Source organism: Hemiscyllium ocellatum, chromosome 19 (genome assembly GCF_020745735.1).
Source record: "Hemiscyllium ocellatum isolate sHemOce1 chromosome 19, sHemOce1.pat.X.cur, whole genome shotgun sequence".
Taxonomy (NCBI): Eukaryota; Metazoa; Chordata; class Chondrichthyes; order Orectolobiformes; family Hemiscylliidae; genus Hemiscyllium; species Hemiscyllium ocellatum.
Genome location: NC_083419.1, coordinates 11,164,004 through 11,188,212, shown reverse-complemented (window position 1 = coordinate 11,188,212; position 24,209 = coordinate 11,164,004). Strand labels below are relative to the sequence as shown.

The following is a 24,209-nucleotide window of genomic DNA, read 5'->3' as shown; positions in this document are numbered from 1 at the left end:
AGCAACAGTTAAGTTAAGGGAACAGACCCACACTTCATCCCTCATTACTTTCTTGGAACAACTCAACATAGCAATAAATGCAACCATGGCAGCAATCTACAAATACAGAGAACAAATTGAAAGAAAATAAATGTTCTGTTCTGAGCAGCAATAAAACTTGGGTTCATCTGATCTCGGATGTGGTTTTGAAATTTGAGCCCTTTGCTTTAATTTGTCATTAGAGCTAAGGCCACAATGAAATACCTGAAATTAATGGTACACTGGACATTTTCAGCAAAATATTCTTTCAGAACTTGTTAAAAAAAGTGAAAAGATTTGACAATTAAATATGACAATAATAAACTCACTTATTAGTGGAAGGACCTCTTGGCCACGTTCCATCTTCATTCTTCTGCTCTATTACCAGTACCTTTTAATGAAATTACACAAGACATTATAAAGAAGAAATAATGGTACACAATTATACAAAATAGGTATTCAACTAATTATGCTAGCAGAAAAGCTAGCATTACATATCAACTAATCTTCACAAAGGATATCTATATATTAAAAGATGTTACTTCTACATATACCATAAACCTTTTCCTTCACAAACTGATATGCATTTTGAAAATGAAAACCAGGTCATAAACTTGTCACACTTTAATTTATAGCCTTTTCTGAGAGCACGATCAATAGTCAAAACTGCAGTATGAGAACCCATCACAGAAGTATAAATATGGCTTAACAATTTATCATGGTGATAAGATTTGAACAAAACCTCTGACAGCCAGTGAACTTATAATAGACATGTTTAGAAAACCCACTGCTGGATACAAGTGTGAAAAGTTTGGGAAGAAAAGATCAAAGATAAGAACTAGGTAGAAATTGGAAGTGTAGTTAATAAAATTCTCTAGCAATAAACCAAATATAGTACTCAATCAGCATATGCTGGAAAAACTCAGCAAACTTCTCAATATTAAATGTGGTTCAACGAATGTCCAGCACTTGTTCAAAAATCCAGGTGCGCCAAAACTCAGATCTATCCCCGAGTTACCCAGTCAGAACAAATGGAATAGTAATAACAGTACAACAATGACCACTCAGAAACAAATTGTTACCCAGTACTGACATATTTCCTCATGTGCATATGTTGACTGAGGACATCAGCAACTTAGGTAATGGTGCAATGTTAAACAGTACTTCATCTAAGCATCCATATAATGAAAGAGGTTTCAAGGAAGTCAGCACGTCGGAGCTATGTAAGCATTCCTTTAGAGAAACAAATGTGTGGTCGGTACATGGAGGATGGGAGTGTCAAAGGGAAAGAAACCAAAGTGTTGAGAAGAGTTGTACTTATACCATACTGGGATAAGTGATTTGAGAGTTTGAGTTGAGTGCTACAAGAAGTTATAAGAATCATATAAAACTAGGCTGTACACAGCATGCAATTTTCTTTCTATAGATACATTTCTGTTGCATTCACTTCTGTTACATTCTATACTGTTGGGCAGAGGACTGATGTTTGGCAGCTAAAGTCTGATAAAAAATAAAATGAAGTTAGAGATAAAATGAAGAAAGGAGAAAAAAGGAAATACGAATAAGCATGCTGTTAATAATATTATGAAACAAACATTTGATATATCACTAATAATGTAAACCGGTATCGTGTTTTCATTAATGTTCTTATCACTGAAGTTGGTGGTACTCAAAACACTTGCAAAAAGCATTCCATGGATCACATTTTTGCATTATGTAACTAAAATTAACTGACAATCAATTTTGGTTTATTAATCATCAAAAAATAAGTTAATGGTTTAGAAATTTGTTCCTTCTTCCTCCAACCCCGCCATGTACATTTACAACCAATACTTCACTACTGCTTTTATCGAATTTCTTTAAATAATTTCAACAATCAGTATAGCTTGCTACTTTTAATCAGTTTTATTGTCCATCATTTAAGTTTCTGAAGCTGACTGGAGTAAAAGGAGAATCCATCCCAAATAGGTGTTAGGGATGTTACAAATTAACCATATTAACGGAATGCTTTTTCAGGAAATAAAACAAGGCTCTGGAGATATAGATAGAATGCCTGATAGGAACAAAGATTGGGAGCCATAAAAGGGAAGAATTTTCTAGCACTATAATTTACATGCTGTCATCAGACAGGAATATAAATTTATCACAACTCAATCTAACAACTCAAAGTTTTTTGGAAAAAAATTTTGATAATTTATACCTCGTCAGAACCCATTTTGTTTTGTTGAAACTTGAATACTTGAAAGTAATTGCCTAATCTCTTGAAGAATCAGTTCCCATTTTATGGGATTTCTGCGACAAAAATGCACTTTCAGTTAATTTATCCAATTTTTACGTAGTGATTTGACACTTGCTGTTATGGATGGAACAAACATATTGCTACTTTAAAATCAGATGGTTCCTCAGAAAGGGTGGTACGTGTATGGAATGAGCTGCCAAAGGAAGTAGTGGAGGCTGGTACAGTTACAACATTTAAAAGGCATCAGGATGTTTTATGAATAGGAAGGGTTTGGAGGAATATGGGCCAAGTGCTGGCAAATGACAGGATATCTGGTTGGCATGGATAAGTTGGACTGAAGGGTCTGTTTCCGTGCTGTACATCTCTATGACTCTGACATAAGCTGTTGTGTTATGACTGACCGGATATACAACTATATTTTTAATGCAAAATTTACTCTGCACCCATTAAATTCAGGTAGCTCTACCTATTTATTTGATGTTTATTCTGGTGAACTGGAAATCCATTTGAGGCAATTCACTTTATTTGGAGACAGAACTTTTGACTTTACATTTGAATGCAGATCCTAGAAACACAGATTCAGTGAATACCCTTTGTAACTAACCAGCTTGCACCTAAATTTTTAAGAGACCAATTATTGTACCACAGCTTCCAAATAGGAAGCTGACTTCCAATTTAAGAAATGAACCAACAAGATTTTATAACAATCATTCAGCTTTCATCCATGGTATGATTTGAACACATGGCCGTAGGGTTAACAACATATATTTTTTAAAAAAAAGGCTCAAGGGCTAAATGACCAACTCCTCTTCCTATGTTACCCTCTTTCAGTGGATAAATGGTGTGTGATATGCAAAAAGGAAAGGGAGATGAATCATAATCATGATTACTTATTAATAGTTGAGTATTATGCTCAGAGATGGTTGCTGGAATGATCATTTCTTCTTTCAACTTGCATTTTTCTAATATAAAATCAAACCATTAGGTACTTCATTGAGATTATGTGGGTTAATCAGAAGCTCGGTTTAAAAGAAAGGTTATAAGGAGTGCCTTCCAAAGGAGACTGAGGTGATAAAGCAGAATAAAGGTGGGGCAAACTGAAAAGAGAATACACAAGCGGTCAAGGGAACAAAATCTAGATAGTGGTGTTCAAGTTGAAGGGTCAGAAAATATTAGAAATAAGGAGGAATGGTGTTGTAAACAAATTTAAATACAAGGACACAAAACTTGAAACTTAAATTTGAGTCAAAGTCCTTTACAGTAAAATCTCCTGACCATTGATAAAGTTTGCTTGCTTTGTCAGCGCTACAATCTAAGGCAACCCAAATTGAGAGCAACAGAAAGAAAAATCATGGTTTATCTGATTACAATCTCAAATGTACATTTCCACTTCCCCTTGATAACTTTTCAATCCCTTACATACACAAGGATCCAGCTACGTCTGCACTTAGAAATATTCAAGGATTCTGCTTCCATTATCAAATTCAGGGAGAGCTCCAAGTACTCAACCCTCAGAAAAGAATTTAACTAATCTGTTTTAAATGGATGACCCTCATTTTTAAATAGTGACCCCTAGTTCTAGATTCTGCCATAATAGAAAAAATTCTCTTTATATTTACTCGATCAAGACCCCTCAGGATATTGTATGTTCCCATCAAGTTGGTTTTGACTCTAAATTTGCAAGGTGTGGCGCTCAAGAAACACAGAAGGTCAGGCAGCATGCGAGGGGGAGTGTCGATGTTTTGGGCATAAGCCCTTCGTCAAGGTTCCTGATGAAGGGCTTATGCCTGAAATGTCGACTCTCCTGCTCCTTGGATGCTGGCCCACCTGCTGTGCTTTTCCAGGGCTACACGTTCTTATTCTGATCTCGAGCATCTGCAGTCCTCACTTTCTCTTACTCTTCTAAACTCCAGCAGATAAAAGCCTAACCTTTTCTCATAAGTCAACCTATCCATTCCTGGTTACAGTTAAGTAAACTACCCATGACGTACGTCCAATGCATTTGACTTCTTTCGTAAATAAGGCAACTAATACACCAGCTGCAGTCTCTCATCGACCATGCTTAAGTGAATGATAACTCTCTCCACTTTTGTATTCAATTTCCCCCATATTAAGCAACAACATTCAAGACACAATATGCTTTCCTAGCTACTTTCTGGATCTGCACTTAACCATTTGCAATTCATGCACGAGGACATCTGATCCAGCTGCACCTCAGACTCTAATCTCTCATCATTTGTATAACAGTTTATGCTTTACTCTTTAGACTTTTGCAACTGATGAACATAGGGCTGAATTGAGACTATGGAGGAACTGAGGAAAATTCTCAAGTGAAATGTCTTCCAGAATACACAAACAAAGAAATACAATAAACCTAACTGCAATTTATGGTCATTTTAGCAGCCGACAAAATAAAAATAAAGAGGTCTGTTATTGCACCAGTAAATTGCATGCTGCTGCTCAGTCAAATGATTAATGTTTATGTATGCAAGTCTGACCTCAAATTGGAAGAGATCCGAGACTTACTTCACAGAACCACCTAGTGATTGACAATAAAAAATATAATGGCAATTTTGGCATAGCGATATGCAACAGAAAATGTGACCACAAAGGCATCAAAAATTGACATCAGGAAAAATCGATTAACAGACAGTTAGTGAATGTGTTACGCAGTGACAAAATATGACTGAATTTTACATCCAGTTTGAAAGGGGGAGGAATGAGTCTAAGATTAGAATTTTAAATTTAAAAGTACAACTATCTGGGCATGAAAGCTGAGCTACTGAAAGTGAACTGGGATGTAAGGCTAGGGAATAATTCATAGAGAAATGGCAGGTATGTCAGGGGATATTTGAGAACACAATTAATACGTTCAGGTGACAAAGAAAAATCCTCAGGGGAGAACTCACCATTGATGGTTAAGTAGTAACCAAAGCATCAAATTTATGGAAAAATTATCTAATTGCATGAAGACAAGTGGCAGATCAGAAGATTAGACAACATATAAAGAAAGCGCAGACGATTAAAAGATTAATCAAGAGAAAGAAATTAAAATACAAGAGCAAACTTGATAGAGATATAAAAATATATAGCAAAAAAATCTACAGTTATTTGAAAAGAAAACCAAGTGAGTATTCGCCTCGACAAAGAATGGGGTGATAATTTCACAAATATTCATTCATGGGTTGTGGGCAGCACTGTGAATGGGCCTGCATTTGTTGCCCATTCAGTGGTGGAGAGCTACCTTCTTAAACAGCTGCAGTCGATATGGTGTAGGAATACCCTCAATGCCATTAGGGAAGGAGTTCCAGGATTCTGACCCAGCAATACTGAATGAAGAGCAAAATATTTCAAAGGCAGGATAGTCAGTGACTTGGAACGGAACTCACAGGTCATGATGTTCTCATATATCTGTTGCTCTTGTCTTTCTAGATGGTGTGGAGTTGCAAGATGCAGGTTAAGGAGCCTTGATGAGTTTCTCCATTGCAACATACACATGGTGGTGCTGCTGCTAACACTGATGATGGAGGGATGCAGTGAATGTCTGTGGATGTGCCGCAATTCAAGCAGGCTGCTGCTGTGCACTGTTCGTTGTTGAGCTTCTTGCGTGTTGTTTGTTCTGCACGCATCCACGCAAATAGGAGTGTGATGGAATACGCCCTGAGTTGCATCTTGTATATGGTCAACAGCCTTGCAAAATCAGGGATGAGTTATTTGCTGCAAGATTCCAAGCCTCTGACCTACGTGTCAGTTTTTGTACGGCTAGTCCAATTAAATGAGAATGGTAGCCACCAGGATGTTGATAGTGGCAGATTCAGCAATGGTAATAGCATTGACTATTAAAGGGTGATGGTTAGATTCTCTCTTGTTGGAGATAGTCATTACCTTGCATTTGGATAGTGTGAAGGTTTTTTGCCACTTGTCAACCCTCTTTCGCAGTTACATTAATACCAACCACCACCTTTTCCTTTGCTACATTGATGACTGCCTCAGCACCACCTTGTGCTCCCACTAGGAGGTTGAACATCTCATCAACATCACCAACCCCTTCCACCTGACCTCAAGTTCACATGGACCATCTCCGACACCTCCCTCCCCTTCCTGGACTTCTCCATCTGTCTCCAGTGACCAACTCAACAATGACATCTACTTCAAACCCAACTCCTACAGCTACCTTGACTACACCTCCTCTCACCCACCCCACCCAACTATAATAATGAGATCCCTTGCTCCTAATTCCTCTGCTGTATCTGCTCGAAGGAGGAGCAATTTCACTCGAGGATATCCCAGATGTCCTCCTATTTCAAGGACCTCAATTTCCCCTCCGACATGATCAACAATGCCCTTGAGGGCATCTCCTCCACTTCCTGCACCTCTGCCCTCAAAGCACACTCTTCCTTTGCAATAAGGATAGGACGTCCTCCCCCTCAGTCCCCACCTCCCACCCCAAATCTCTGGATACAGCACATTATTCTCCACCTACCTCAGACCCCTCCACCAAAGATATTTTTCCATCGCCACCCTGTTTCACAGAGACCATTCCCTCTGCAACTCCCCCATTTGACAGGGTGCGGTGTCAAGGAACCCTAGCAATACTAACGTCAATAGGAACTGGGATGGGGGGAAATCTCCAATTGTTGGAGCAACACCTGATAAAACAGAAGATGTTTGTAATTATAATTGTTGAAGGTCAGTCATCTCAACTCTAGGACATCTCTACAGGAGTTATTCAAGGTAGCATCTTGAGCTGTCTCATCAATGACTTTCTCTCCATCCTAAGGTCAGAAATGGGAATGTTCAGACATTGAAGTAACCTATGTCCAAATGCAGCAAAATCAGGACATAGACAAGTTAGGCAAAGTGTGGGGCTGCAAAAACACAGCAGGTCAGACAACATCTGAGGAGCAGGGGAGTTGACAGTTTAGGCATAAGCCCTTCGTCAGGTATATGGAGGGGGAAAGGGGCTGAAGGACAGAGGAGGCTGGGTTGGGGGAAAGGGAGGTTGCGATATCTGGTTGGCATGCATGAGTTGGACGAAAGGGTCTGTTTCTGTGCTGTACATCTCTGACTCTATGGTTAATCATTGTTTTAAACTCTGATGTGAGAGCAACATTTTGTCACTATCTCCTAAGGTGTTAAAATTCTGTGTGCACTTTCTGCCAAATACTTTGTGAAAACATCTGATGTAAATTTGTCACAATGTAATCACCCCCAGGCTCAGTATTGACATACAGGAGACCATTTAGCCCATCATGTCTACACTGGCTCTCAGTGAATTTTTCACTGGAAGAGCCATTTCTCTGCCTTCTATCCATTACTCTGAATGTTCTTCCTTTATAGATATCTCTCTGACTCAGATTTAAAACAACCCACTGAACCTGCCTTCAAGACAATTCGAGGCAGTGAATTCCAGATTCAAGCATCTTGCTATCCAATGTTATGGTTATATTATGGTCACTGTTTCTGAGGCGATCTTCTACTCTATCATTTATTATATCTGCCTTATTAACCATCAACAGATCCATAACAGCCTGAACCCTGGTTGGATCCAAACATTTGCTCTAGGAACCTATCCCAAATATGCTATGAATTCTTCCTTTGCCAATCTGACTATCCCAATCTACACGAAGGTTAGTCACCCATGATTAACGTACTGCCTTTGTTATGCCCTCATTATGTCATGACTCATTACCTGTTCCACTGTACAGCTGCTGTTAGACATCTAAAGACTGCACCTAATAGTGTCTTCTTTCCCTTTTTATTCCTGACCTCCACCCTGGATAGTGGCTGAATAACTTTGTTAGTTGGATGGCTGCTTGGCAATGCAGAATTACACCAAACGCATGGGCTGAATTCTTGCATCGGTCTCATCTTTTCAATGTCGCCCTTCACCTGAGGCATGGTGACGTTCAGGTTACACTCCCCACCAGGTGCTCTTTTCTAATGAGAGTAGCTCTATGCCGCTCTGGGACGATGGTGGATTTACCTTTACCAGATCTCTGGAATCCTAAGTATAAGTATATTCAAGGCTGAGAAAGATGTTTTTTTTAAATTCACTAATGGAATCAAGGGTCATGCATAAAAGTCAGGAAAGTAAAACTGAAGATCAAATCAGCCATGACCTTATTATATGACAGAGCAGACTCTGTGCTGAATGGTCTACTACAGCTCCTCCATTTTATAGTTTTCACTGAATTACACAAGATCTTGAACAGTTTAACAATGTGGATGTGGAAAGGATATATCTTCTGGACGAGCTCAGAACTAGGGGTCACTGCTTAAAAATTGGGGTCAACCTTTAGGGTAGCAATGAGAATTGCTGGCTCTCGGAGGGTTGATTAATAACATTTTAACGTTTTAAACTCCGATGTGAGAGCAACATCTTGTCACTATTTAACTTTGGAATTCTGTCTTGGAAGGCAATCTCATTAAATATTTTGAAGGTGGAGGGAGATTGATTATCTTGCATATCAAGAATCTCAGGTTCGTGGAGATAGATGGGCATGCGGAGTTTGAAATAGAAACAGATAAGCCGTGATATTATTGAATGGTGGAGCATCCTTGGGGTGCCTATGGCCTCCTGTTGCTTCAAATTCATAAGTTTTGATGCAAGACTTGCAGCATTTACTTATTAGCAAGATTTCCATAAGCCTTTTCTAAGATTTGAGATCGGAAATTAGAAATTGCAACTCATTTCAGAATCTTTGAACCTATATCCTGACCCCTTCACCTTCAGTTACAAATATAATTCAAAGTGCGGATACCAAATTTTAAACTACTATACCTGCCCTTGGTATAGTCCTGCATCTTGTATCGTGCTATCGGGCTTATTCAAGGGTTCGAACGTGTTGCTCATATACTTATTCCACAATCTAATTTCTTTCTCTTCTGGTATACTAAACAGCTTCCGCATCTCCTTTTCAATTGTATCTGAGATTCAAAACAAAAACAACAATAGGGAATCAGTTTTGAGATGTTAATTTGGAAATGTCTTCTGTAATATGTCCAAAGCAATTAGCTTTTGTTTATTCAAAAACAAATAGAACATACTGGAGAAACTCAAGACTGGCAGCAGCTGTGAAAAGAGAAACAGAGTTAACGCTTTGAGACCGGTCTGACTCTTCTTTACAATTTTGCTTTAAAATTCAACAGTGTGATGGCAACATGATTGGAAAATCAATTTGAACAGATTATGACTAAAGTGGAGACTTTCTGAAACTCTGGATGATGTTCAAACAATCTGTATATTGCACGGGAATTAATTCAGTGACAACATCCTTTTAGATGTTTATAGCTAATCAAATGACTCAGCATCCTACAACTTACATTCAAAATTTTCTAAGAACAAAATGTGAAAGAAACATGAATGATGGAAATAAAACAAGTGGTTAGTGCATGAATTCGAGAGTATACTAGACTCACTAAAGATTAAACAAAAGTTACGCAACGAGCAAAGCACTTCCCAAGTAATGAAATGGCAGCAGAAAATACTAGGAACATTTACAGGTCAAATAGCATCAGTAGAAAGAGAAACATTAGCTTCATTTAATGATTTTCTTGAGCTAGCAGATTTTTTTTTTACAAGAAATGATAAACTCATTGACCTGCAAAGAGTTGTCATGCTTTGAGTCAGGGTATTTGAATTTTTGTGGCACAAAGCCAACTTTGGACACACTTTTACAGTATTTTTTTTTAACAGAACTTCCCACATTAGACATCACTGCAAAAAAAGGTGAAAGCTTCATCTGATCAAGCACTAAGCTTCATGGAGCTAGATGGTCCAAAATTCAAACTCTGGTTGACGCAGACCAATTTGTTGAGCTAAAATGTGGTCTCAGATCTACAGATTCCCAATGATGGAAGGAAAATAATTGGCCATAGTTCCAATTTACATTTATCATTCCTTATCCTTTGAGGATTAGTGGCCAGTGAAAATAGAATCAGATTCAGCAGTGCTCCTCACCAGTACAGATACAGCTCAAATAAGCAGCCACTTCGAGATGATATGATAGCTTATGGATGCCATGGATTGGAAAAAATATCTGACTAAGAGCCTTTGCCTTTTGTGGTTTGTGGTGAATAAGAGACAATGAAGCTAATAAGCCTGGGAGAAAATTGAAGCCAGCATCGAGGGTTTTCAAGATACTCTTTAAACCACTTCACAATCTAAATGGGACTAAACATTTGCAACAATTATCAAAAGGCTACTTCATGCATACAGTGCAATTCTGCATTCTACTGCATTTAAATTTTGATAGTTTTACAATATAAACATTTCTCATGTTTATGCCAGCCTACTGCATTTAAATTAAGAACACAATCTGAAGTTATGTTTGGCTCAATATTGAATCAAAAACTCTTTTGAAACACTAACAGTAAGGCTTTGCCTTCTCGATGTTGTCATCATGAAAGATACCACCTGGATTATTGAAGCATACATTAAGCTACAGGAAACCCAGCAGGATTTTGCTAATACTTTCCTGTATTCCCAGCATTGGGTCAGGATATATTTCTCGAGATCCTCCCTAAACAATATATGCCTCTTGTTTTCTCCTTCATAGTTTTAAGTCGCTAAAATAAGGACTAGCCTATATTGGAAAGCTAGATAATCAGACTTGTCCAAACACAACAACAGAAAGCGCATTTAATATTCGTGTGGGAAAAGGGATTACAATTCATGAAGCATTGACAAGTACTTAGTAACGTGGGAGATACTCTTAAACAATTTTGGCATTCATGCCCTGGTGAATCATGCAACTAGGGATGTGGTTAGTACTTGAAACTAAAGGACAGGGATTGGGAAGGATTCAGGTGAAGAAATATCTGGAAATCTTAAAAAGAAAAATATAGATAATAGGGAAAGCATAGTGATTTGGTTGAAAACAAGCCGAGTGGGCCAGAGTTTAACAGTCATCGCGCTTTAGTGATTAACTCTTGTGCAAATAATTGAAAAAGAAATCAAATTAAAGGCTCTTGACCTGAATGGTCAATAACTAACCTCTATTAGAGATGCATGTTCACAAGGGAACTAAAGTTGGGAAGTATTCTAGGGAACAGAATAGGAAAGCAGATATAGCGTTGTTAGTCAAGGATGACATAAGGAAGTGAGTGAGAAAGGATTTTGACTCAGACTAGGTAGTAGAACAAGAATAGGCAAAAGGATATTAGGAATAACAAGGATCAAAAACACTGATAGGAGAAGTCTACACGCCCCCCCCCCCCCCCAAACAATACTTACACAGCATTAACTGAGAAATAATTGGGTGCTTGTAAAAAGGAAATTCTTGGCTATTTTAATCTTCAGTGTCGTGGCACAGGCACAGCAGGTCAGCAGCATCCAAGGAGCAGGAGAATCGATGTTTCAGGCAAAAGCCCTTCATCAGGGATCATTCCTGATTAAGAGCTTTTGCCCAAAACGTTGATTCTTCTGTCCCTCAGATGCTGCCTGATCTGCTGTGTTTTTCCAGCACCACATTCTCAACTCTAATCTCCAGCATCTGCAATCCTCACTTTTGTCTATTTTAGTCTTCATATTGGCAGACGAAATCAATTCATAAAGGTTGCCAGAACATTAAGTTGAGAGATATTTTCATGACTTCTTGAAACAACACATTATGGAATGAACTATGGTTAAAGATATTGGAGATCCATGTTGTGCAATGAGAAATGGATAACTTGCCATCCCATAGTAAAATATCCACTGGGAAAGTGATTTTATAACACAATTCCAACTTAAATTTGAAAATGACACAGTCTAGTCCCAAACAAATGAATTATTTAAGTTGGGGTAACAGCAAGCTAAGGTTGATTTGCTAAATTGACAGTAAGTTGATCTAACTGTCTTGGGAGACTCCTTCCAGATGGAATATCATCAGTTCTGGCTGTACAGGTTGACTCACGATGCAAAGATGAAGAGTGTGGGCTCAGGGTTGATTGTTTCTTTTTCCCTTCCACTTATTTTCTCTTTTGTCCTGCTTCTTCCATGTCTCACTTGACTGATAGTTTCCAGTAGCAAGGACTTTCCATTTCATGATGAAGAACTCAGGCAACTCGAGGACTTGTTTGCAGGCATGGGAAACCCGTTAGTCTTCTGCTACAGCAAGCTGGCCACAGAGCATGTCTTTCGGAATGCAGTGTTCGTTCACTCAACCCACAACTAAGCCAAAGGAATCACCCTGATTCAAGGCAGCAAAAATGCAGAGGATCCCTGCATGGGGATGTACATGTATAATGGCACTCCTTCCTTGTGGGAAAACCCCAATCTCAAGTGTAGAAGAGAAAGCTGCTCAGCCACTTTCCTTGGCATTCACAAGTTCTCAATGCTTTCTTGCTATAAAACAAGGGTGCTGAGAACACCAGCCTTGCATCTGAAGAGCTTTATCTTTTAGTAGTTTACCTTTAATCCACATCCCTTCTTAAATTTGACTTCATGGCTATGGCCTGTGAATCCAGGTCAAATTGCTGCAAAGTGGGAGTCTCTATGGTCTGTAACTTGAGTATTCTTGAGGTTGACTGCCAGTCTAAATTCCCTACAGGCCCAGAACCAATCTACAAGTGCAGGTGAATTTGTTATATAATGCAAACACAGCATTAACAACGAAGAGCAATTCAAGGACTAGGACTTTATCCACTTGGTTTGGCAAGAGGTTTTGAACAAGAAGAGATGGAGTCAGGATGCAGTCCTGTTTAACGTCTTTCCTAAACTTAAATGCATTTGATGTCTAACCACTGTAAATGACGAACTGTGCAAGCTTTTGTAGAAAGGAATGAAGTACAGGAACCTTGAAGGACCTGAGGGCTGCACTATTCAGGGCACTTTCTCATTTCAGTAATTACAGGAGAAGTCTATTGACTGTCAATCTGCCTGTTTTGAAGGAACACGGAGGTCCAGAAAAGATGTATGAAGCCAAGATCTACTATCTGGTCAGACCAATGTGAGATTTCCTCAATATACAACAATGAGATATCTCAGTAATTACTGTGGTCACTGTGATCTCCCTGTGGCATTGTACAAACTGACGATGCTTGCATCATGTAGGTCTTGAGGCACAGACCTCTCCTTCCATCAGTGACATAGAAGTTGATGGAGATGCTGCAACAGTGTCAGTTTTCCACCCTTGATTTCTGTTGGGATACTATATTTCCCACGGCTTTACCAGCAGCGAGAAAGTCAATTACCTTCTTGAAGTCTACTGTGGGAGGCTCACTGCCCAGGTCTTCTAGAAAGGCTTGAATGACGCTGTGGATTCTTCAGTGGCTATGTTTTTCTTTGCATTGAGTTTGATGTAATGCTCCACACACTCTTCCATCTGCTAGTTACGTTCAGTGGTGAGGAGCAGTCTTTGTGTTCAAAGGAGTTCACAGAGTTGCTGCTGAGCCTGTTGCTTTCTTAAATTCTTCAAATTCCTCTAACGTGGCTGGATTCAGCAGCAGATTGTATGTTGTTTGGGTAAATAGACAAACATATGGCAATAAACAGTGGGAAACATTTGAACTAACAAATTCAAAATGTTTAACAAGAATACATTTCATTAAAATACAAAAAAAAATCAGTGAGAAAGATTTATCCCTGGCCTATTAAAGTAGTTAAGGGTAATTTTCAATTCAAAGGTCAGACTTTCAAGGTTGCAAAGAATAATAGGGAGCCTGAGGATTTGGGAGTGTTTTCGAAACCAGAAAAGAAACACATTAGTTAATTAAAAAACAGGAAGTGATGGTAAAACTAGCCAACAATATTTAAAAAGTGCAGACAAGTTTTGTAAACATAAAAAATTGCTAACTGAAATATTAAAGAAGAACGAACAGCACAGCACAAGACTCCGCCGACACATGATGCCTTTCTAAACTAAAACATTTTTGCCTTTACGTGGCCCATACCCTTCCACTCTCTACCTATATCTGGAATATCTGTCAAGATGCCTCAAACATTACTGTTATATCTGCCTCTATCACATCCTATGGAAGCACAATCAAGGCACCTACCACCCTCTGTGTAAAAAAAAACTTGCCTCTTACATCCCCTTTTTACCGTAAACCTACACCCTCCTACTAATCGACAATTCAGCCCTGAATAAAATTCCAAATATCTGTTCTATCCATGTCTCTCAACTTTGTAAACTTCCATCAGACTGCTCCTCACCCTTTAATTTTCAAGTGAAAAAAAAACAAAGTTGTCCAATCTCCCCTCAGTTAATACTCTCCAAACCAGGCAAGTTCCTGGTACCCTCTCCAAAACCTCCACACCCTTTTTGTAGTACAGCAACCAGAACTTTACACAATATTCCAAATGTGGCCTAACTAAAGTTCTATAGAGCTGCATCATGACTTGCCAATTTTTATGGTCCCTGCTCCAACCAATGAAGGCAAACAAGCAAATGCCTACTTGCCCATCTCATCCATTTGTGTCGCCAAGTTCAGGGAACGGTGGATCTTTACGCCATTTGTTCATACTATTAAGGGTTCTGCCATTTGCTGTATACTTTCCTCCTGCATTACTTTCCAAAATCCATCACCTCAAATTTGCCCGGATTAAACTCCATCTGCCATTTCTCAAGTCTCCAGTCTATCTATATCCTGCTGTATCCTCTGGCAATCCTAGTCACTATCCACAGTTCCCAATCTTTGTGTAGCCTATAAACTTACTAATCAAGCCACCTAAATTCTCCTCCAAATCATTTACATATTTTACAAACGCATGGGTCCCAGCACTGATCCCAGGCACTGATCTCCAGTCAGAAGCACGCCCTTCCATGCTACTGTCTTCTATGATTAAGCCAATTCTGTAACGACCTTACCAGGTCACTGCGGATCCCATGTGATTTCACCTTTCGGATCAACCACACAGGAGGGACCTTATCAAAGTTCTTTCCAAAGTCCCTTCAGAAAACCATCTACTGCCCCGCCCGCAATCACCTTTGCAAATTCCTCAATAAACTCAATTGTGTTTGCGAGACATGACCCAAGTCTACTTCTTCCAAATATCAATAAATTCTATCCTTAAGAATCTTCTTCAAAATTTTCCTGACCATTGATATAAGGCTCAGTGGCCTGTAATTTCTTGGATTATCCCTGTTGGCCTTCTTAAACAAAAGAATGTCAGCTATTCTCCAGTCCACTGGGACATCTCCTGCTAGGAAGAGGGTACAAAGTTTTCATACAAAGCCCTAGCAGTTTCCCCACCTGCTTCTCTCAGCATTTTGGGATAGATCCCACCAGGTCCTGGGGACTTGTCTACCTTAATGCCTTTCAAGATAATCAACACCAACCCCTTTTTTGTTTACACTGACAAGCTCCAAAATATCAACATACCCTTCCCCAAGGCTCTTCATAACCCATGCCCTTCTCCTTTTGAATACCGATGCAGAGTATTCATTAACGACTTCACCCACATTCTCCATGTATAAATTCCCTTTGTCCTTGAGTAGACCTACCCTTTCCCTAGCTATATTCTTGCTCCTTATGTATGCATACAAAGCACTTTGGCATTTTCCTTAATCATATTTTCCAAAGACAGTTTATGGCCCCTTTAAACTCTCCTAATTCCTTGTTTCAGTTCTTTCCTGCTATCGTTGTATTCTTCAAAGGCATTGCCTTCATTTTCCTAAACCTTACATATGCCTCAATTTTCTTTTTGACTACGGTCTCAATTTCTCTTATCATCCAAGATTCCTAAATCTTGCTATCCTTTTCCTTCATTTTCCTGGGAACATGCTGGTCCAGATCTCTGATCAACTGGTCTTTAAAAGATTCCAGCATGCAAGATATGAATGTAGCATCAAACTGCTGTCTCCAAGCAAACCACTGGTTCCTCAGAGGCAGGGACTGGTGAAATCATCATAGACGATGAGAAAAATATGGATGTGGTACAAATATTGTGCTGTCTGTCTTCACAATAAAAGATACAAATCACATGAGACAGAGGACAGTGAAAAGGGTAATAAGTGACAAGCTTAAGGCAATTAATACCAAAGATAGACTATTAGAGAAATTTTAGCTACAAATGAAAACCAACAACAGCAACTAAAATCCAAAATCTTCCAGACCAGATGTCCCATTCCTGAGAGTTCGAAAAGAGACATAGTGACATATTGGCTACAATTTTCTAAAACTTCCTAAATTTGAGAATGATTCAAATAGATGGAGTTATCTAATAAAACTCCGCTATTCAAGGAAGGAGGGAGAGAAAGAAAGCAAGAAAACAGGGAACTACAGGCCAGTTAGACTGATGTTGATTGCTAGAAATATGCTGGAATTAAGGAAGTTTGTTTGGGAATATAATTAATAATGTAGATAAAAGACAACTAGAGGATGTTGCATACTTGGACTTCCAAAATGCATTTGATAAAATGCCACGTAAAGTTAGCATGTAAGTTAAGGGCTCAAAATTGCAAGCAATAAATTTGCACGAATAGAGGACCTTTTTATTATACATTCATGGGATGCGCTATTCACTGGCTAGGTCAGCATTTATTGCCCATCATAAATTAATGGGCAAGAAGCAAAGGATAAGAATAAACAGGGTATTTTCAAGCTGGCTGTCTTTGACTAGTGAAATGCAGAAATGATCAATGTTGAGCCCTCAGTTATTTATAATTCATCTGATGATTGAGATAAAATACAAGTAATCTGAGTTTTCTGACAAAGTTAGATGGGGGTGCAAGGCAAGCAGGACACAAAAAAGCAGTAAAGAATATGCAAACAGATTAGATGGGCAAGGTGACTGATGTAAAATTCACTTGGGGATGTGAGACTGCAAAATTAGAGTAGTTGATTTTTTTTATATATAAAAAAAGTGTGAACCTTGTAAATATTGATGATCAGAACATCATAGGTGTATTTATTCAAGGAAGTTAGCATGCAAGAACAGGAAACAACGAGGAAGGCAAATGTCATGTTGGCCTATATTCAGGGGGATTGGAGTACTTAAATAAGGAAGGATTGCTGTACCCCTGCACATGTCTTTGGTCAGAACTTAATTGGAGTACTGCATGCAATTTTGGTCCTATATTTAAACAAGAGTATACTGTCGCTGGCAGTAGAGCAAAGGTCCACTAGATTGGTTCCTTAGATGAGGATTGTTCTAATGATGAGAGATTGAGTAAATTGGCCCTATTGTCTCTGAAATTTAGAAGAATGAGAGATTATATCATTGAAATATAGAAAATTCTGAAGAACTCTGACAGTCAACACAGGGATTGTTACCCCAGGCTGGGGAATGTAGAACATAGGGCACAGTACCAGGCTAAGATTTTAATCACTTAGGACTAAGATGAGGAGAAATTTCTAAATTCAAAAGATTGAGAAACTTTGGAACTGCCTAACCCAGAGGTATAAGGATGCCCCATCATTAAATATGTTCACGAATGAGGTTTACTCAGGAAATCAAGCAAATGGAAAGTGGATGGAAAAGTGGAGTTAAGGTTAAAATATCAGCCATAATTGTATTAAATGGTGAGCAGTTGTGATGGGCCATATTGCTCCTTTTTTTTCTTATAAAGGAAAGGTTTCTCATGATAACAAGCCAAGTAACTTTTTTTTCCAATTTGTTCTACACTGATGCTTTGCTATTTCAAAGACACTAAGAGCTTTACAATAGAGCGAGAAAGGTAGAAACAATATAATTAGCTTGTGTTTCCTATCTTAATAATTAGAGAACATTCCTTGCTGAAAGACAAGTTTGTGGATGTTGGACTTGGTCATTAACCCTCAGGTGACCAAACAGCCCATATCAGACACTACCACCTGGGCTCATGCAATGAAGGGATACTTGAGTGAGACAAAAGAGGACATCCATAGAATGGTCTCTGAAAGGGAACAATGCCTTCAGGAAAGGAGAGAGAAAGAAGTGACAAGAAAATTGTTAAGAACATTGTCAAGAACTTTCACTTACCTATGATGTCAGCTTTGCTAAATCGCTTTGTTATGACATTGTTCATGTCACCATTTTCACACAACTTTAATTCTGTTAGGTACACTTCCACTTTGCAATGCTTCACAAACATGCCCTGCTCCACCACCTGAAGGAATAAAAGCAATACTAGACAAAGACAAACTTCTTTGTATTTCATGCAAGGCAACTTGCTAGAATATTTTACTGTATATTAACCTGCACACTTTCTACACTTCCCTAGCCACTCTAATATCCTGAAACTGACAGCCCAAAACACAGCACACAGTTGGTCCCAGTCAATTACCTCCAGAAACAATGGCTACGTATGCTTTTTTATAATGATTGCATTATGATTAGTTTCTATGCATAATGCTCAAAGTGCAAATTTTTGAAACAATTCATTAATCCCTCAGCATGCATTTAAAAGCAACAGCAGAAAAATTAAAGTATTTTAATAACTGAAGTTACTCTTGAAGTATGACAGCAAGAGCTAAATTTGAATTTTTCTGCGACAGGTACCTGTGAACAAGGAACTAAAGTAGGCCATTAGGCTCTTCGAGTCTGCTCCTCCATTCAATAAGGTCATGGCAGATCTGACTTCAACCACACATTTGAGCATATTGCTGACAATCTTTCATCCCCCTGGTAATCAAGAATTTACCTCTGCCTTAAAAATAATTAAAGATTCTGTAGCTACTACCTTTTGAGGAAGGGAACTCCAAACACTGCTCAGAGACAAAAAATGCCTACTTATCTGTCTTGAATAAATTTATTTTTAAACCATGAACCCCACTTTTAGATTCTCCCATAAGAGGAAATATCCTTTTGACAGCCACCTTGTGAAGCCCCTTCAGAATTTTATATGTTTCAATTAAGTCAAATTCCAGAAAGTGCAGGTTATTCTACTCGCACATGACAGTTGTGTTCCTCTGCAACCTTGCACTATAGGAAATCAGGCTATGGAAAACTAATATCGAAAATCGTGCTACAGAAGATCGCGAATAGAAAATTGCGATATCTGTTCAGTAGAAAGTTCGCTTTATCCAAACAGTGTCCACAATTCGCCAATCGCATTATCGCCAATTCACGTTGACAAAACGCACATTATAGCAGAATGACCTGCATAGGCGTAGCCTGTCTAGCCTTTCCACACAAGTTCAGCCTCATGAGCCAGCAAAGAAAAGTGACTACTACACTTTATTTACATAGCTGAAGATATACTGATTATTGTTTTTCACAGGGACAATCAGTCGCATTCTTCTTTGGTACTTTGTTTTACATCTTTTAAATTATGCTTCAGCATCTGAAAATTTTCACCCTTTACGACAGTATAGATATATTCAACTGTAGAAAATACTGGTACACACTGGCCAAGGCATCCAAAGCTATGAATTGAGTACGAGAAAATGGAATTAGATGAATCAAATGGTTTTTCTGACTGGTGTGGATGTCAGGGCTAAAGGGCCATTTTCTGCGATAGATCTCTATAACTATGACTGAAAGTCAACAGGCCTTGAATATAACACTAATGAGATCCAGAATAATTGATAATTGATCAAATGCAGACTGATTAAGAAAGAATGAGTTAGGTCAGGCATTCTCAAATATATTGTTTCAAAGATCCCTCTCAGTACTATAAAAATTTGACACCTACATAGCCAGTCCTTTCAACTCCCTTCTTTGCAGCTGATTGGCGACACGACAGTCTGTCGAGCACAGCAAGACACAAAAGTAGATATTTCCTCTGGCTGATGAAAATTTAATTGATGGATACATATTGCCCCTTTTTGCTGAATTTTGACAGACATGCAAACCATCACTTTATCCTAAGTTGAAAACCTGTTATTGTCGTTTCATTGTCCACTAGTTGAGGAGAGTGAAACTTAATGTCTGAACATATGACAGAGACCGGATCCCTTGGTATATTTAAAAAAAACTTGCAAATGGATTTCAGTTCCCATAACATACAATGGCTATACACCAAAAGCTGAAAAGTGGATTAGGTTGGATCGTTGTTTTCTCAGCCAGCACAGATGGGCTTAATGGTTTTGCTCTTATGGTGTAAATTTTCAAATGTTATTTTTTTCAACTTCAGTGTCAGTGAGTTGCCAATTATGTAAACTGTACATTTCAGAGTCTGGCAGATTGTAACAAACAGCACATTCCTTTGGTTGCTTGTAACAACAAGATACTGACCATACCCAACAGCTCATGCTTACAAATGTCTAAATGTCTAATATTAGACAATCAGACATTTGTTGCACAGGCTGGAATGTGAAAGGATTTACATTTTATTCCATGAGCAATAACCACCTTCAGTCTACTGAGTGATTCTGTATTAAACAGCTTTCAAGTCAATTTACATTGCATTAACTGTACTACCCTCATCAACCCCCGCTACCTCTTCAAAGAACTTGGTTAAGTTGACTATGGGACAGCACGGTGGCTCAGTGGTTTGCATTGCTGCCTCAGTGCCAGGGACCCGGGTTCGATTCCAGTCTTGGGCAACTGTGTGAAGTTTACATATTCGCCCAGTGTCTGTGTGGGTTTCCTCCCACAATCCAAAGACGTGCAGATTAGGTGAACTGGCTATGCTAAACTGCCCATAGTGTTCAGGGATGTGTAGGTTAGGGTGGGGTAAATATAGGATAATAGGGTAGGGGAATGGGTCTGGGTGGGTTACACTTCAGAGGATCGGTGTGGACTTGTTGGGCCTAAGGGCCTGCTCCCACACTGTAGGGATTCTCTGATTCTTATGAATTTCTTTTAAAAAAACATTATACTGGCTGTCCCTATTTAACCAATATTGTCTATGTGACTATTAATGCAATCCAGAATTATCATTTCTAGATGTTTCCTCACAACTGAAATTAAACTCTGATCTGCAATTGCTGGACTTTTCCCTTTAATCTCTTTGAACAAGGGCTTAATATTTGTCATCGTCCAGACCTCTGACACTATCCCAGGGATGAAAAAGATCACAGCCAATGCCTCTGAAATGTACTCACTTTCGCCAAAATCCTTGGATTCATCTCATCTGGTACAGATGAATTGTCAACTTTAGTACCAGCAGCTTCTCCAATGATACCTCCTGAGTAATTCTGAATCCTTCAAATAAGTTTCCTCGTCTGTCTTCAGGCCTGAGTAAAATTTGCCTCTTTGGTAATGTTTTTCCCTACCCTTGGGGTCCACTCTATCTGACCCAGCTCTATTCTTGTTCCATCGAAGCAGCTCTCCCATTTAATTGTTCTTACGCTACATTGTCAATTGCCTTTTGCCACTGTCACCCCAAACTTTATAATACAATGATCACTGTCCCCCCACTGACACTTTGATCTACTTGGCCCACCTCGTTCCAAAGAACCAGGTGTAGTAGTGTCTCCTTTCTTGTTAGAGTGGGAACACATTGTAGGAAATTCTCCCTGAAAAGAAACTTATTTTAGAGCATCCATATCATGAACAAAAACATTCCATCTACAAAAAAAGAACAATTGGTAAAAAGATGATCTTTCACTTTTCCACCATTCACAACGACAATTTGAAACAAAATAAAACTGAAAGAACAGCGGATGCTTTTAAATCATAGACAGAAGTAGAAAATGCTGGAAAAGCTCCACAGGTCTGGCAGCATCTGTGAAGAGAACTCAAGTTCAGGAAAGGTCACTCGACCCAAAATGTTGATTCTGATTTCTCTCCACAGATGCTATCAGACTTGCTGAGATTTTCCAGCAATTTCTACCTTTGTCTGTGGATTTAAAGCAGGTGGTTTTAAATTTAACAAACCAAATTTAGTCCGAAGAATAGAAACATATTTCCATTACCTCATCATATTTTGTTAGCAGAAGTTTGAGAGAATTACGAGTCATGCTTAAGCTGCTTCTTCTGGCATAAAGGTATTAATCTGAGGGCCCACCAGTCCCCTCAGACAGACATAAAACACTATTTTGAAGAGGAAGGAGTTATACTTCATGTCCTGGCAATGTGTATTCCTCAACACTTGATAATCAAAATTAACAAAGTCATGGTCACACCATAACATGTAAATTGGCTGTTACATATCCTATACAAATAAGTATAATAGATTTCTGGCATCCACCATATTCTGATCGTATAAGCAGCTGCAACTTGTATCTTTTATTCAAAGACATGGGCAGGCATTTAAAGGATATTATAAAGCAGAATTTGACAACAAGCCACACAAGGCAATTATGACAAATAGCCAAAATGTTTCTCAAACAAGGCATACTGAAAGAGGGAATGGAAGCACAAAAAGGTGGGAGGGATATAGGACCAAATTCCAGAGCTTAAGAGTTTGGAAATCAAAAAGTACAACCACAGACAGTGAAATAATTAAAATCAGAAAGTTCAAGAGACCAAAACTAGATATGAGCAGATAACTCAAAAAAATTGAGATACTGGAGCATATTACAGAAATAGTGAGGGATAATGAGAAATTTGATAATTGAATTTGACCAGGAGCCAAAGCAGGCCAGTGAGTACAAATGCGAATGGAACATGGTGTGGAAGTTTCTTCTTCAAGAAACAGTGGAGGCTATGTCACTGAATTTATTAAAGGTCAAGTTACAGTTTCGAAACATAAGTGTGTGTTTCTGGAGATGGTCAGGTCACTGCATTGTGTCATGAATGGCATGTGACTGTGAAGGGAATGGCTGGGGGTTGCCTTTTGAGCATTACTAACTGTGATGTAAAGATTTTGTATGAAGAAAGGACTATTTCCTTTGCTCAGAGAGCTTCCCTAGACATGCTTCGCAAGCATGGCAAAGTGTGTTCAGAGTTTGTCCAAACTTGTATTGTGCCGTCCTTAATAAATTTTGCTTGTTCACAGAAGTTGGCAAATTGCAGTTGCATCAAATGTGTAAAGCATCTCAGAAAAGAGAACGTAACAAAGTGTGTCAAGGGCTCAGACAGGAAACTGGAGTTGAGACTACAACCAGATCAGTCATGATCTTAGTGGGGCAGGTGCGATGGTTTGAATAGCTACTTCTGTTCCTAAGTCCAATGATCCTGTGTCCATGGGAACAGAGGAATCCAGAGGTAAGAAAGGAACTAATGAGGGCATTAATATTTGAGCTGAGACAGGGTGATTTTAAGAGGCATTATGCGGGTGGAAATAGGTCGTCTTAGGGACTGCAAAGATGTGCGGCTAGAAGCCACATCTGTGAATATGACACCACTTGAACAGTATAGTACAGCTTGAAACAGTTTTCATTGGAGACATAATCAGTAGCTAGGAAACAGGAACTGAAAATAATACTTTCAGTTTTCAGAATATTTAGCCAGAGGAAATTTTTGCTAACCAAGTGTTGTCTGGTAAGTAATTTGCAATGGAAAATTCAAGAATAATGGTAGGGCTTTATTGGAGCTGGATGTCTTCAGCATACAGGTGAAAACTAAATGTTGTGTTTTGTTTCATCAAGTAGCATAAAGTGGATGAATAACAGGAAGGAGCAAAAGATAGCTCCAGCAGGAACACTACAGAGATCTTTAAAAGAAAAGGTTCTACTTGTCTCTTCTCTTCAAAGATTTGGCTCCCAATACTGATATGAGGCTAGCAATACTTCTGAAGATTTTTTTTGGCAGTAAACAAAATGTTCTGACTCCGAAGATTAAACTGATTGTGCCAAAGTAAACCCCAAGTACAAAATTAGCATTGCTGTATACTGTATAATTCAGAGTGTTGAAGCTTTGTTTTGTGATCAGTAACATGAAAAAGATCAGGTGCTCAAACTGTAAGGTAATTGGCAATAAAAGAGTTTTAAAATCAATTCATTCATGGGATTTGGATATTGCCTGCTAGGCCACCATTTTCTGCATATTCCTAATTTATCAGAGGGCAACCACATTGCTATAAGTCTAGAGTCACACGTAAGCTAGAAAAAGTAAGGAAGGAGCATGAAGGGTTCCAGCACAGACAAAATGCTAATATCGGAATCAGCAACAAAAAGAAAGGAAATTCTAAGCTCATCAACAAGGCACATTTCGTGTGTCTATAGCACTGGGAGAGCAGTTCCATCTCGGCAGCTTCAGTGAAGAAGACAGATG

At 38.8% G+C, this 24,209-nt stretch overlaps 1 protein-coding gene across 6 annotated transcripts in view; it reads right to left on the bottom strand.

The window, feature by feature from the left end:
* The window catches only part of LOC132824853 (ubiquitin carboxyl-terminal hydrolase 15-like), a 114,153-nt gene that overhangs the window by 61,317 nt on the left and 28,627 nt on the right, over positions 1-24,209 (bottom strand). For 4 of the 6 annotated variants that reach the window (XM_060839640.1, XM_060839641.1, XM_060839643.1 and 1 more), the window contains exons 4-6: positions 18,147-18,273; positions 9,042-9,187; positions 348-409 (exon numbers count right to left, since the gene is read on the bottom strand). In XM_060839640.1, the coding sequence (XP_060695623.1) occupies positions 348-409; positions 9,042-9,187; positions 18,147-18,273 (335 nt within the window). Of the gene's footprint in view, positions 1-347; positions 410-9,041; positions 9,188-13,435; positions 13,675-18,146; positions 18,274-24,209 lie in introns of those variants that run through there. The other 2 variants (XM_060839642.1, XM_060839645.1) reach the window with 2 other exon arrangements.